The sequence below is a fragment of the Lactuca serriola genome, chromosome 6, assembly GCF_051521515.1.
Source record: "Lactuca serriola cultivar US96UC23 chromosome 6, Lser_US96UC23_V15, whole genome shotgun sequence".
Lineage (NCBI taxonomy): Eukaryota > Viridiplantae > Streptophyta > Magnoliopsida > Asterales > Asteraceae > Lactuca > Lactuca serriola.
This window is the reverse complement of record NC_136413.1, coordinates 4,523,494-4,539,398: the sequence shown is the minus strand read 5'-3', so window position 1 is coordinate 4,539,398 and position 15,905 is coordinate 4,523,494. Positions and strand designations below refer to the sequence as shown.

Genomic DNA, 15,905 nt, shown 5'->3' with positions numbered 1-15,905 from the left:
GTAGATAGGAGATGATAGATAGGTGATGGTAGATAGATAATGATAAATAGATGATGATAAATAGGAAATGACTTGGAGATGCCTTGACCTTGACTTGCAATGTTGCGATGTAGTCATCTACTAGAGTATAAATGACGACCACTGACTAATCTAAACAAGTCACGTGGAAACACCAGTAGGCTCATAACCTGTATGTGATGAATTATGAGTTCAAACGATGTAGTAACTACGTAGTCATAAGATGATACTCCAACCCTTACTGGACACATATTGGGGGACTAATCCTCGAAACAGTATTGTCTATGCGTTGTAGGCGATGGACCTTAGGGAAAATCCTTGGCAACAAATATATATAAGGAAATGCAATGTAGGATATGATAAGTAAATGTGATGTAGGAGATGATCCTTAGGATAAATCCTTAGGAAAAAATAAATAATAATACAGGGGTGGGTAATTTGGTTAATTGTTTAATAATTAAATATATTATTGTAGGTTGAAAACTCTATGTACTCACCAAGTTTCTCACCTTGACCCACTCAGTTATTTGTATCATAGGTATCGATGCAAATATATCTTACACTGAGAGATTAAGGAGATGTAAATCATTAGTATAAATTATGTTTTATATCAATTATGACATCCCAAGTTTTGAAAACATATCAATATCAAACGTTTCTTTAGAAATGTTTAATGTTAATATTATCTCACATTGAAATAATATTTTATGTAACAATTTCACAACAAAAGAAATATTTTGTTTCAAAATAAGTATAAATAAAAAATTTAAAATGACCATAAATTTGGAGAGAGAGAGAGAGAGAGAGAGAGAGAGAGAAATTTATTTTTCCTTTTTTTTTTCTAAATTTTTGCAATAAAAAACATTAGAAAATATAATAGAAAGGGTAAATCCTTCGTTATAAAGAGTTTCAAAATTTACTAAACCAAACTCATAACAAAATCAAAGTTTTGGAATAGGTGTCAGGTGGTGCTAGTCGAAAACTAACTTTTTAAACCAAAATGGCAATCGACAAACTACATTTACCATTATTTCAATTTTGTCATTGTAAAAGACTAAGTATCTTGCTATTATGAATAAAAGATAAAATACATTGCCTTTATTGGTAGCAAGAAGAAAGTGTTGCTAGAATACGGAATACAGAAACACCCATGAATCAATATCAAAAAAAAAAAAAAAAAAAAAAAAAAAAAAAAAAAGACTCATCAATAAAAATAAAAGGTAAATGATTATTAACAAACCCATTCTTCAAGTTTTAGACTATATACAATTCTCCAATTATATGATTGTAGACAAATCCTTGATAAAAGAACAAGATTCCAAGAAAATATAAAATCCATTATTGGAAAATGTGATGAAAACATATAAAATGTCAGTTGTCTCCAAACGTGTTCTCTCCACTGTAGGTAACATACAAGAAACCATCATCGTCCTTCTTTTCTTCATATATCGCGGACATAATTGCCCCTGAAAAATAACACCACAAAAATATTACCCATTTGCCCTTTTTAGTCCTGAAAGTTTTAAATAGGACGAGTTTGCCACTAAACATAATCATTTGGTTTTATTACACCATTGTGACTTGATATAGCAGATAAAAATGTTTTTCTTTTGCCTATGTGGTGCCCATGTGGACTATTTGTTTAACTCTCATTTTAATTATGGAAAAAGAAGTTTTAAAAATGTTTGGGAAATATAACTAAATTTTAGTTTTGCAAAATCCATTCAAGAGAAAATTCATTAAATTTAATTTATATACCATTTTAATACTTCATTTTGAAATAAATACAGAACACCAAGTTCAGTGAGAATTTCAATCATTTTAGAAGTTTGAAGAGTAAAAGGGTAGATTGGTAAAATTACCTGTTGGGGGCAGAGCATTGTCAACAAAGATGAATATGGCCTTCTCAGCACTCAGTTTAATCCTTTTACGTATCACATAAACAAATTGACCAACAGTCAAATCAGCTGGAACAAGGTACCTGCAATTTTTAATTTCATGTTAAACAATTTTCAGCTTCACTGAAAAAGACCATTTTACCCTTAATGAAACTTACTTTTTCTTATCGATGTTAGGAACATCACTTCTCTCCCCTTTCTCCACAATCACCTTTAAAATAACAAAATTCAAGAAGCTTACATTGAAACCATATAACAGAAACTATGAAAGTTGTAACTTTTATGGCACAAATGTTAAGGACAGAGTCGAAAATGAACGGATTTACTAAAATGCCCTCGAAAAAAAAAAGAGGTTTTTAACTGTAGGTAAGGGAACCTGGAGTTAGAATCTTCTCAAGTACTTGTTAGTAGAAGAAAAAAAAAAGATAAGGGTAAACAAGTCTTTTCATGCCAAATATAAAAATGAGTCGTCTATATAAACATGATAAATCTGGAGAAAGATTGATACTTACAGGAATCCTATCAGGGTATTTCTCTCTAATTCTAGCAGCCTCTGCTCTCCTTTTTTCTGAAACAAACATCAAGATTCATTAATAAATTGAAACCGATTATAGATCAGAAATATTCATACAATAAAAGGGAACACTCACCAAGATCATGTTCTTGCTTGAATAAACTCTTTGCCATTTCAATCTACTCAAAATGAAATGAAAGGTTTAGAAATATGAACAATCAATAACAAGTAGAACAGTAGCAAACTTCAAAAAGTCAACAATACTTTCTTCGTTTGATGATCAATACATAAATCTTTCGATCACATATTGACATTTCTCAAAAAGTCAAAATTTAACCCTAAAATTGAATAAAGCTCATACGGTATGTCGGTATGCACAATTAATGAAACTAATAAAGTGATCGGAATGAGCATAATCATTACCCCTTTTTATCACCAAAATCCAAATATACATACAATATTGTAAACCAAAGCAATCCCTAAAAGAAATATATATATTTTTAAGACATCAAGTTCAACATCTTTAACATCAAGAATCATCCGTCTGATAAAACTAAAATAACTTGATAGAAATCGAAACAAACCCAAGCAAAATCACTCGAATTTTCCTCAAGATCATCGCAGGAAGAACATAAATTTAGTCAAACGGAATCAAAGAAGCGATATTTAAAGAAACTTTGTGACAGCATATGAGAGAACTAACCTCTTCGAAGAACTTTAGAGACCAAACTTGATTGAGGGTATGAATTGATTTTTGATGATAATAAAACTACTCTGGCCTTTTGTTTTGTACTCCAAGAAAGTGTGTGCTTTGGGAAAATAATAATCAAGGGATTATATATTTGTATTTTACTAAATCTTTTAGGGCCTTTGTCAAGCAAAGAAAAAGTTTTTGTTATTTGATTTTTCGAAGATATGGCTGAGGCCGGACTAGACCCGGCAAAACCACGTCAACCTCTTGTAAAATCAAAGGTTAATGACTTAGAAATGTAACAAATTTTTGTTTTTGTCAATATTTAGGTAATCATGTTTTTTTTTTTACACATTTGACCATTGAACTTGTTTGACCTGTTCAATATAGGGTAACATGACCGGTAATTACGGTAATATTACCTTATTATGAACAGGTCAAACAAGTTTATTGGTGAAATGTATAAAAAAAAATATAGTTATCTAAATATGGACAAAAACCAAAGTTTCTTACTCGTTTTGGTAATACTGGACATGAACCGTCTTAGGGATTGTGTGCCCTGGGATCAGGCTCCGACAGTCAATGAACAATTAGTTTAGGCTTAGTCTAATCCATTTTAGTCCCGGCTAGTCAGGGGCTAATCTGTGTTGCTCGGTCTTTAAAACACACACAACCTAGCCCCTTAAGCGTATACAACCTAACCCCTAACTAGTTGGGCCTAATTGGGTTGACCCAAGCCTTAACCATCTCCTCATACACAAGACCGGACAACCCAATTTCATTTCACATCAATGGATCTTATGACTACTTGCACTTAACATAAAGAACCCAATATTACCAAAATAGGTAAGGAACTTTGGTTTTTGTCCAAATTTAGGTGACCATGTTTTTTTCGTACACATTTGACTAGTAAACTTGTTTGACATGTTCATAATAGGGTAATGTTACCGCTAATTACCGGTCATATTACCCTATTTTGAATAGATCAAACAAGTTCAATGATCAAATATGAACGAAAAAAACATGATTACCTAAATGTGGATAAAGACCAAAGTTCGTTACCTTTTTAGGTCATTAACTCTAAAATTAACGGGTTTAGATAATGGATTTCGACATTTTTATATAAACTGGATGACACGACAGAACACAAAAAATAAACGTGTTGAGTTAGGGTCAAAACTTTTAATTCAAAGATGACTCGAATATGATTTGTTTAATTATATATCATTTATATAATTGTCTATTTTTATAAATATATTATATATTATAGATTTGCTGTTGATCAAACTCAAGAATCAAAATTAAAATTAAAGCTTATGATGAAATAAGTTGAATCAGATTGGGAAATGAATAGTCTAAAAGTATTTCAAACTTTCAAAGTAACTTAATTTTATTCTTCTTCACCACTTATCATCTTGGCACCCCAAGTCCAACTCTATCCATTTTGCCTTCAAAACTAACTTATTATTATGAATTTTGTCATATCACCTCTCAACTCCAATGTTTTACTTTTTCCTTTTCGCCTCCTCATCTCCTATTTCCCAATTCCCACCTTGCAAAATGTTTCAACCCAACATAACACAATATATTTACAAGGTTTGAACCTTAACCTGAAACCCGCCATGAAATCAACACGAAAATAAATGGGTTGACACAATACGATAATTAAACGGATCGGGTTAGGGTAAATCCATCTCAACCCGTTTAATGTCTTGACACGACATGTTTTCCATATCTAGATCTATTTCTAGGCCAGACGGTGTGAGTGTAATTGCACTTTGCGGTTTGTTGATCGGGACTAAAACCATATTAGGTTAGGGATTTTGGGTAGCCTTTCCACACTCTTTCTCCTTCTCTATTAGCCAACGAATAGAAAATGTTTTTTTTTTACTTTTTATAATATATATTTAAATTATATATATATATATATATATATATATATATATATAATGTAACATCCCAAAATTCTAGACCAAAAATTTCATTTTTGATATAACGATTCATAAAAACAATTTATAGAAAACATCATCAAGTTAGTTCATTTCATAAAAACCATAGATCATATGTCTCAAAAGCATGTCATAAGATAGTAACAATGTTATAGTACAAATCCCAAGAATCTAATATGTAGAAAACCATGTGTGCGATGCGTTGCTACCGTGCTAACTCCTTTCCCTTCGAACAAGAAGGACCTGAAACAAAAACTGAAAACCGTAAGCATAAAGCGTAGTGAGTTCCCCCATCATACCATATCCCATACAACATACATACTGTCTAACATATCCGGGTAATAGACTACCCCTTCAGTCTCTTTCAACCGGTAACTGCCTAGCATATCAAGGTGTTGGTCTACCTCTTCAGTCCCATCGACCGGTACCTAGCCTAGCATATCAAGGTCCTCGCCTAACCCTTCGGGCCTCGACTGGTACCTCGCCTAGCATATCAGGGTGCTGGCCTACCCCTTCGGTCCTATCGACCGGTACCTAGCCTAGCATATCAGGGTGTTGGCCTATGCCTTCGGTCCTTTCGACCAGTACCTCGCCTAGCATATCAGGGTGCTGGCCTACCCCTTCGGTCCTTTTGACCAGTACTGGGGACTATTTCACCCCTACTCTACCATATACCATCCTAGTGCATAGACATATAAATCATATAGTGTCTAGCTTATCCGGGTGTTTGCATACCCCTTCGGCCCTATCGACTGGTACTGGGGTCAATCCTACCCCTCCTACCACTATCACATAACATCTTAGCATACTAGCACATAAAGCATAATTGATAGTGACATACCAGATAATTATCACAAAGACAATCATCTCTACTATAACTCTTACTAACGCACCAACAACGTTCATGGATTTGATGAAATAGGTGTGTAGACCGACGCTCGATCGGTCGACCATCGTCTTCATTGATGATATCTTAGTCTACTCCAAGACCAGGGAATAACATGATTTGCATCTCCGGGAGTTGTTAGGAGTATTGAGATGCTAAGTTCTCCAAGTGTGAGTTATGGTTATGAGAGGTCCGGTTTCTAGGACACCTCGTCAATCTGGTCAGGATTCTGGTAGATCCGGCCAACATTGAGGCAGTGATGCAGTGGGAGATCCCAAAGTCCCTATCTGAGATTCAGAGTTTTCTATGTGTGGTTGGTTATTATTGGAGATTTATTCAAGATTTCTCCAATATTATTGTTCCTATGACTCTCTTAACGAAGAAGGGTGTGGATTTCCTTTGGGGGGCTGAGCAGCAAGTCGCATTTGAGACTATGAGTAGGAAGTTATGTAAGGCCCTAGTGTTGACCCTCCCTGAGTTTGTTGAAGATTTTATAGTATTTTGTGATGCATCAATCACAGGTTTAAGGGTGGTACTTATGCAGAGAGGTAGAGCCATAGCTTATGCATCCAGGCAGTTGAAGCCTCATGAGACTAGGTGTCTGAATCATGATTTGGAGTTGGGGGCAGTGATTTTTGCCCTCAAGATTTGGCGATATTACCTTTATGGGGTCCGATGCACCATCTACATGGATCACAAGAGTCTAAGATACCTTATGGATCAGCCGAATCTGAACATGCGACATCGTAGGTGGCTTGACGTGGTCAAGGATTGTAATTATGAGATTCTCTATCATCCAGGGAAGCCCAATGTGGTCGCTGACGATTTGAGCCGCAATACTAGTACTCCTACTCGAGGGCACTATTTTAGGATGATCATTGAATCCTCACTTCTGGATTTTATTAGGGAGGCTCAGGTCAAGGGAGTTAAGAAGAAAAAATGGAAGCATAAGGGGGTCATGGGTGAGATTGACAGGTTTTTCGTCGACAGTCGCAAACTTTGCCCCAATGTGGCAGGGTTTGGGTGCCATTTTCTGGCGGAGGCTGACAAATAGTATTAGAGAAGGCTCATAAATCTAGGTTCTCGATTCACCATGGAGCCACCAAGATGTATTGGGACTTGAGACATAGTTATTGGTGGCCCTGTGTGAAGTGGGAAGATAACATGGTACACGGAGATGTTTGACTTGTTAGATAGTCAAAGTTGAGCACCAGATTCTGCATGTCAAGTGATATCCCTTGGAGGTTCCCATGTGGAAATAAGAACAAATCACTATGGATTTCATAACCAAGTTCTCGAGGACGGCAAAGGGATTTGAAGTAATTTGGGTCATTATTGACCCGTTGATCAAGAGTGCCCACTTTCTTGCTATTCAAGAGAGTTCGATTGTCGAGAAGTTGGCCGATGTGTATGTGTGTGAGATCGTTTGTAACGTCCCAAAAATATGAGCCAAAAATTTCATTTTTAAAACATATACTTAGCAAACATTAGAATTAAAACGTTCACCAATCATATCATTTCATAAAAGTTATCGCATGTCTTGAAAAACATTTTATAAAACATAATAATGCCATAGTACAATTTACCAGGAGGGTCTCATGGTGCGGAATACAAGGCATGTGTGTGATGGGCCGCTACCGCGCCAGCTCCTTCCCCTTCAAAGAAGAGGTACCTGAAACCAAAACTGAAAACTGTAAGCATGAAGCTTAGTGAGTTCCCCCACTGTACCACATACCACATAATCACATAACATACATATACTGTCGGGCACATCTGGGTGCCCGACCTACCCCTTCGGTCCTCTCAACCGGATATTGTCCAGCATATCTGGGTGTTGGCCTCCCATTCGGTCCTCATGACCGGATACTGACTAGCATATCTGGGTGCTGGTCTCCCCTTCGGTCCTTACGACCGGATACTGGGGACTATTTCACCCCTACTGCTACCACATAACACATATCACATAGCATCATATCATACTATCACATAAACATAACACAGGTAGTAGCAACCCTAGATGAATATCACAGAGACAATCATTTGTCATACAACTCCTACTGGTGGGCCGACATTGTGGCCGTAGACCCACCGCTACTGGAAGGTAACTCACATCAAAGTAGTTGCTGATCTGCGTGGGAAATGACTGTCTTCTGATACTGCTGCCCCGGAATTCCTCCGACTATAATTCCCACAAAACACTCAGTCAATTACTGCTAACCGACCTCAGGGTAAAATGACCATTTACCCTTAACCAAACCAAGAGTCAAAGTCAAAGTCAACTTCCAGTTGACCCGACTCGCCGAGTTGGCTTGCCAACTTGCCAAGTTCCTATCCCTTCGACTGACCATAATCCAATCTCTACTCGTCGAGTTAGGCATTGACTCGATGAGTTTTCCTTCTAAACCAAAGTCCAATAGTCCTTCATCCTACTTGTCGAGTTGTATGAACAAATCGTCGACTTCATCTTCATCCGAAGAACACTCTATGTTGAGACTCGCCGAGTCTGTTCTTGAGACAAGAAGATTGCCTTGAACTCGCCGAGTCAGGGCATTGACTCGCCGAGTTCCTTCATGAGTGAGTCTGGCTTCCGACCCACTGAGTCACACCCCATGACTCAGTACTCCACCCCACAAACACGAAAAGGGGAAAACTCGGGGACTAGCGACTTGACTCGCCGAGTCAGATGAACGACTCGCCGATTTTGTCACATGCAATTACTATATACTCGATTCTGCTTGAATCCAACTCATTCTATACATAGATCTGGGTTTCTAGGACCTGATTAACACGTAAAGTTTCCAACTTTACGTGTAAATAAACACCTATGAAGGTTTTAGAGCTCAAAATGCACTAAAAGAGTAGATCTAGGGCTTTCATGCAATATGGCTCCATAAAGGCAGTAGATCTGAGCTCCTGGAGCTCAATCATGCCTAGATCTAAGGGTTAATCAACTTATTACAAACCCTAATTCGTGATCAAGCTTGGAAATGGATCAAGGTGGACTTTAATGGAGCTATAAGGGACTACAAGCATGAAAACAAGGGGAAACTGAGTTATACCTCAAGGAAATCACTAAGATAACACAAGGATGCCTGGCCTCCTTCTTCTCTTCTTGATCTACTCTTCTTTCTTCTCAAAATCTTCAAGAAACACACCAAAGCATTTCAATCTCACAAGGAATAAGGGTTTGAACGATGTTGGGATCTCTGAGGGTGAAGGGGGCGAGGTTGGGGCGCATAAGGTTGGTTTAAATAGGGTGCAAACCCTTGAAATTTAGGGTTTCATCAGATAGTGGGGACTTGCCGAGTCCAGAATATGGACTCGCCGAGTTGCCAACTTAAACGTGCTCCCAAACCCGTCTCCACTCGGCGAGTCGGGCCTACAACTCGCCGAGTCCAAGGCTAAAAAATGTAAAATACTTAGATAAATTTTACGTACCAGGAACCAGGTGCTACAAATCTCCCCCACTTATTTTAGACTTTGTCCTCGAAGTCTGCTGCTCGATCCTGAAACAGCTCGGGGTAATGCTCCATCATTTCTTCCACCGGCTCCCAAGTCCATTCCGAACCCTTTCGGTGCTGCCATTGCACCTTTACTAATTCCACCCTCTTGTTCCTCAGATCCTTCGACTTTTGGTCGAGGATTGCGACTTGGCGTTCAATGTAATTCAGGCTGTCATCAACATGTATATCCTCTAGCGGCACCACCGCTGAATCATCCACTAGGCACTTCCGCAGCTGGGAGACATGGAAGGTGTTGTGGATCTGATTGAGCTCGGTTGGCAGATCCAACCTATATGCCACCTTGCCCACCCGGGCTACAACCCTGAACAGACCAATGAATCTCGGGCCCAACTTGCCCCGCTTCCTGAATCGAATGACGCCTTTCCAAGGCGACACTTTCAGGAGAACCATATCCCCGACCTGGAACTCCAGGTCTGATCGACGCTTGTCGGCGTAATTTTTCTGCCGACTCTGCGCAGTCTGAAGCCTGATTCAAACATGCTGGATTTTCTCTGTCGTCTTGAACACCACCTCGGTGCTCCCCATGACCCTCTGGACAACTTCACCCCAACATATCGGGGTCCTGCACCTCCGTCCGTACAACATATCGAATGGGGAACGGTCAATACTCGCATGGTAGTTGTTGTTGTACGAGAACTCAGCCAAGGGAAGATAGGTATCCCAGCTACCACCGAAGTCTAGCACGCATGCCCGTAACATATCCTCCAACGTCTGGATGGTCCGCTCGCTCTGACCATCCGTCTGCGGGTGAAAGGCGGTGCTCAAATGCAGACGAGTGCCCAAATCATCATGAAACTTCCTCCAAAACCTGGAAGTGAACCGCACATCTCGATCTGATATCACTGACACTGGCACCACGTGCCGCGCCACTATCTCCCTGATGTAGATATCGGCCAACTTCTCGGCCGATATACTCTCCTGAATCGGAATAAAATGGGCACTCTTGGTCAGCCGATCCACGATGACCCAAATCGAATCTACTCCACGCGCCATCCTGGGAAGCTTTGTGATAAAATCCATCGTAATATCCTCCCATTTCCATAACGGGATATCCAATGGTTGCATCTTGCCGTGCAGTCTCTGATGCTCGGCCTTGACCTTCCTGCAGGTCAAACACCGCTCGACGTACCACGCCACATCCTGCTTCATGCAAGGCCACCAATAGTCTAGACGAAGATCCCGATACATCTTCGTCGCCCCTGGATGAATAGAGAATCGGGATTTGTGCGCCTCCTCCATCAAGATCTGGCGCACGCCTCCGTGATACGGCACCCGCACCCTACGGTGTAGTGTCAATAACCCTCGGCTATCATAATCGAAGGAGGTGACTTGACCCATTATTCGCTCACTCTTCCGATGCTCCTCCTTCATATCCTCCTACTGAGCTTCCCGAATCTGCTCTAACAGTGGAGTCACCACTGTCATCCTCATACACACATCCCTGATCGGTGCCGCCTTACGGCTAAGCGCATCCGCCACCACATTGGCCTTCCCCGGGTGATAAAGGAACTCGCAATCATAATCCTTCACCACGTCCAACCACCGAAGCTGCCTCATGTTCAGATTCGGCTGATCCATGAGGTACCTCAAACTCTTGTGGTCCGTGTAAATGGTACATCGAACACCGTAGAGGTAATGCCGCCAAATCTTGAGGGCGAAGACCACTGCCCCCCAACTCTAAATCATGCGTCGGGTAGTTCGCCTCGTGAGGCTTCAGCTGCCTCGAGGCATATGCAATGACATGCCCCCTCTGCATCAATACTGCGCCTAAGCCCGAGATAGACGCATCACAGTATACCACAAAACCCTTTACACCCTCAGGCAGGGATAAGATTGGTACCTCACACAATTTCTGCCTCAGGATCTCGAACGCTGCCTGCTGCTCAGGCCCCCATCGAAAGACCACGACTTTCCTAGTCAACCGTGTCAGGGGTACGGCTATCTTGGAGAAATCCTGAATGAATCTCCGATAGTAGCCTTCCAATCCGAGGAAACTCCGAATCTCAGATGGAGACTTCGGAACCTCCCATCTCATCACGGCCTCTACCTTGGCCGGGTCTACTGAAATCCCGTTCTGGTTGACGAGGTGCCCAAGAAACTGCACCTCGCGTAACCAAAACTCACATTTGGAGAACTTGGCGTACAAGCTCTCCTTCCTCAAGGTCTCCAAAACTTCTCTCAGATGCTCCTCGTGCTCCTCCTGTGTCTTGGAATAAACCAAGATGTCATCAATGAAAACTATCACATACCGATCCAACATCGGTCTACATATGCGGTTTATGAGGTCCATGAACGCGGCAAGAGCATTGGTGAGCCCAAACAGCATCACCCTCCTCTCTGACCCTCATCTGATGATAACCTGAACGTAAATCGATCTTGGAGAACCAAGATGCTCCTTGCAACTGATCAAAGAGGTCATCAATCCTCGGGAGTGGGTAATGGTTCTTCACCGTTACCTTATTCAGCTCCCGGTAATCTATACACATCCGATGCGACCCGTCCTTCTTCTTCACAAACAGGATCGGGGCTCCACGGGGTGAATTGCTCGGTCAAATAAATCCCTTGTCTAGCAGCTCTTGCAGTTGCGTAGACAACTCCTGCATCTCGGGAGGAGCCAACCGATAGGGTGTCTTGGCTATCGGAGCCGCACCAGGAACTAGGTCGATGCTGAACTCTACCTGACACTCCAGAGGTATTCCAGGAAGCTCCTCCGGGAACACATCAGTGTAGTCTCGCACCACTAGAACCTCGCTCACCGTCGCTTTACCCGTCTCCCGGGTATCCATAACATACGCAACATATCCCGTGAAACCCTGCTGAAGGTAGCGCCTAGCTGTCGCTGCTGAACATACTGTAGGTCCACGCTGTGGCCTCTCGTCGTGGATCACCAACTCTCCCTCACTCGGGGTCCTGATCCGCACTAGCTGCTGTGCGCAATCTATCACCACCCCATTAGGGCTCAACCAATCCATACCTATAATCTCCTTATTCCCTCGTAAAGGGATGGGAACCAAATCCACCAAATAGCGCTCCTCAAATAACCTTAGGACACAATCCCTGAACATTGCTGACGCTCGCACCGATCGATCATCGGCAATTTCTACCTCTAAAGGGAAATCCAACATGCCCGAAGACTCAGTAAACCTCTTGCTAAGCGCAGGGGAAACAAATGATCGGGTGGCAACCGAGTCAAACAACACCTGAACTGGGATACACTCACATGGAACGATCCTAATGCATAAACACATAGCACATACCAATAACATAACATCATATAAAATAAAATAGAGGGAAAGAATCATACCCGTCACCACATCGGGTGCGGCGCGTGCCTCTTCTGTAGTCAGTTGAAACGTCCGGTTCCTCATCACTGGAGCCTCTGCCTTGCCCTGTCGTCCATTAGTAATCCGCAGGGTAGCTGGAGCTGGCGCTGATGCTGTCAACTGGGGGCAATTGGCCTTCTTGTGGCCCTTCTGGTTGTAGTGGAAACACATAAACTCAGACGTCTGTATCACGGGTGCAGGGGCGGTACAATCCCGGTTGAAGTGCCATGACTTGCCGCACTTGTAGCAGCCTGACGATCCCATATTGCACGCTCCTTCGTGCGCCCAACCGCATTTCTTGTAGCGGCCCCGCATCCGATCCCTTGGGCTTCTTCCGCGAAGCCCCCATAACATGCCCCTCTTCTGCCTTCCTCTTCCGGATGTGATCCAGATCTATCTCCCTCTCCCTTTCCCTGGCAATCATAGAGTCTTGGGTAGGGCAAGCTGAAAAACTGACATGCTCCCGAATATCAGCTCGTAGCATGTCATGATAGCGGGTCCTCCTCATATCCTCATCACCCGCGTACTGGGGCACCAGCAACGCCCTCTCCCGAAACTTGGCGGTGATCTCCGCCACAGTCTCCGTCGTTTGTCTCATATCCAAGAACTCCCTGGCCAGCTGCTGAAGCTCGACAGTCGGCGCGAACTCTGCCCTGAACCTGTTCGCGAAGTCCGACCAAGTCATAGCCTCGACAGCCGAGGCTCCCAACGAGTCACCCACGGACTCCCACCAATCCCTAGCTCGATCTCGTAAACACCCTGCTGCGAACCTCATCTTTGACCCCTCGGGGCAGAAGCTAATCATCTGTGTAGACTCAATGTCTGCAATCCATCGTCTGACAGCTATGGGGTCCTTCGCCCCGTGAAAAACCGGTGCACCACTGCCCCGGAAGTCCTTGAAGGACAGTGTGCGAGATCCCGACTGGCCAGATGCCATGTCGCTCCTGAATGCCCTGAGGCGATCCTCCATCAACTCCAATATCCCTTCCTTGATCGACCCGAAGATAATGGGGGTCGAATCAAGGATGCCTCTGGTGATCTCTGACGCGATGAACTCGCGTAGCCCCTCATCTACTGGCTCGGAACCTGATCCCGAACCCGATCCCTCTCCTGTACTGCCAACTGCTGGCCTCGAGTGTAGCACCACCATTATGAAATACATAAATAATAATTGTTAGCGATACTGATACCTCTGGAGGGATCACACCTACTTCAAGTTCCTTGGTCTTATCTTGGCCTTCCTCGGTTCGGGTACGGATCCTCTGCTTTCAGTAGTAGGTCCCATACTACCTTCCACATCTATCCGTACCTTCTCCAAGGACTGCCTTGACTCCACCAGGTCCCTTTCACTACTGCTAATCACTGCTATACTCATCTTAGGCTTGCCCCAGGAAAATCTCTAATTCCATCCTACCCAGTCCTCAGCTGCTGAAGGCCTCCTTGTAATGTTAATTAGTCATTACCTGAATACCATCACATGTGGTGAGGCTCAGATAATCCTTCGAGTAATAGACTCATCCCTACAACGGTTAGACTCAGACAAGAGTTGCGCAATAGGGCCAAATCCAGCACTCTAAGATTATTCAACCCCCGATCACATGTGACGTGACGTATTCACCTAATGTCTAACTCCCATCACTCAGAGTCCCACCAAGCACAAACCATGCAACATTCAGACAAAAGGGAACAGTCTCAAGCAATTCCGTCCTTATAGAGAAAAGTTGAACTAGCATACAATGCTAAACTCATACTATCAGGCATAACCCTAACAGGCTATCCTACTGTTGTCTACTTAATTTTAGCATGCAATTTTCATACACTGAAGCACATAAGGCATCACTCCTAGATCCTTAGTCCTATTCTAGCATGCCGTTGTACTACAACTGGTAAACATAACATAAGTCGGTATGGGTACTTTAGGGAATACTTACTTGAGCTCGGCCGGTCGCGCACATCACACACTTCGTTCCTTCTTAAAACTCTTTACTTAGCTTTTTAGAAAATCTTTTCTTCTTTACAATCTTTTAATCCCTCAATTTGAGTTCAGACACCCCCGAAGGTGTGTCCGAATCCCTTAAACCAGGGCTCTGATACCAACTTGTAACGTCCCAAAAATACGAGCCAAAAATTTCATTTTTAAAACATATACTTAGCAAAAATTAGAATTAAAACGTTCACCAATCATATCATTTCATAAAATTTATCGCATGTCTTGAAAAACATTTTATAAAACATAATAATGTCAGAGTATAATTTCCCAGGAGGGTCTCATGGTGCGGAATACAAGGCATGTGTGTGATGGGCCGCTATCGCGCCAGCTCCTTCCCCTTCGAAGAAGAGGTACCTGAAACCAAAACTGAAAACTGTAAGCACGAAGCTTAGTGAGTTCCCCCATTATACCACATACCACATAATCACATAACATACATATACTGTCGGGCATATCTGGGTGCCCGACCTACCCCTTCGGTCCTCTCGACCGGATACTGTCTAACATATCTGGGTGTTGGCCTCCCCTTCGGTCCTCACGACCGGATACTAACTAGCATATCTGGGTGCTGGTCTCCCTTTCGGTCCTTACGACCAGATACTGCCTAGCATATCTGGGTGCTGGCCTCCCCTTCGGTCCTTACGACCGGATACTGGGGACTATTTCACCCCCTACTGCTACCACATAACACATATCACATAGCATCATATCATACTAGCACATAAACATAACACAGGTAGTAGCAACCCTAGATGAATATCACAGAGACAATCATCTATCATACAAATCCTACTGGTGGGCCGGCATTGTGGCCGTAGACCCACCGCTACTGGAAGGTAACTCACCTCAAAGTAGTTGCTGATCTACGTGGGAACTGACTGTCTTCTGCTGCTGCTGCCTCGAAATTCCTCCGGCTATAATTCCCACAAAACACTCAGTCAATTACTGCTAACCGACCTCAGGGTAAAATGACCATTTACCCTTAACCAAACCAATAGTCAAAGTCAAAGTCAACTTCCAGTTGACCCGACTTGCCGAGTTGGCTTGCCAACTCGCCGAGTTCCTATCCCTTCGACTGACCATAATCCCGTCTCTACTCATCGAGTTAGGCA

At 42.5% G+C, this 15,905-nt stretch overlaps 1 protein-coding gene across 1 annotated transcript; it reads right to left on the bottom strand.

Moving 5' to 3' along the window:
- Positions 1-1,226: 1,226 nt before the first annotated feature.
- On the bottom strand, positions 1,227-3,272 carry LOC145057952 (autophagy-related protein 8f). The gene is made up of 6 exons (XM_079005867.1): positions 3,134-3,272; positions 2,567-2,609; positions 2,429-2,484; positions 2,075-2,127; positions 1,881-1,999; positions 1,227-1,484 (listed from the first exon to the last, which is right to left on the bottom strand). The coding sequence occupies exons 2-6, from the start codon at positions 2,601-2,603 to the stop codon at positions 1,390-1,392; spliced, it is 360 nt and encodes a 119-aa protein (XP_078861993.1). The 5' UTR covers positions 2,604-2,609; positions 3,134-3,272; the 3' UTR covers positions 1,227-1,389.
- Positions 3,273-15,905: the final 12,633 nt, after the last annotated feature.

Bases quoted from the DNA above. Each gene is read 5' to 3' on its own strand.
- LOC145057952 (XM_079005867.1), bottom strand. From the start codon at position 2,603: ATGGCAAAGAGTTTATTCAAGCAAGAACATGATCTTG. The intron at 2,485-2,566 runs GTGAGTGTTCCC...TGTTTGTTTCAG, and splicing joins CAAGCAAGAACATGATCTTG to AAAAAAGGAGAGCAGAGGCT. The intron at 1,485-1,880 runs GTAATTTTACCA...GTTATTTTTCAG, and splicing joins CAATGCTCTGCCCCCAACAG to GGGCAATTATGTCCGCGATA.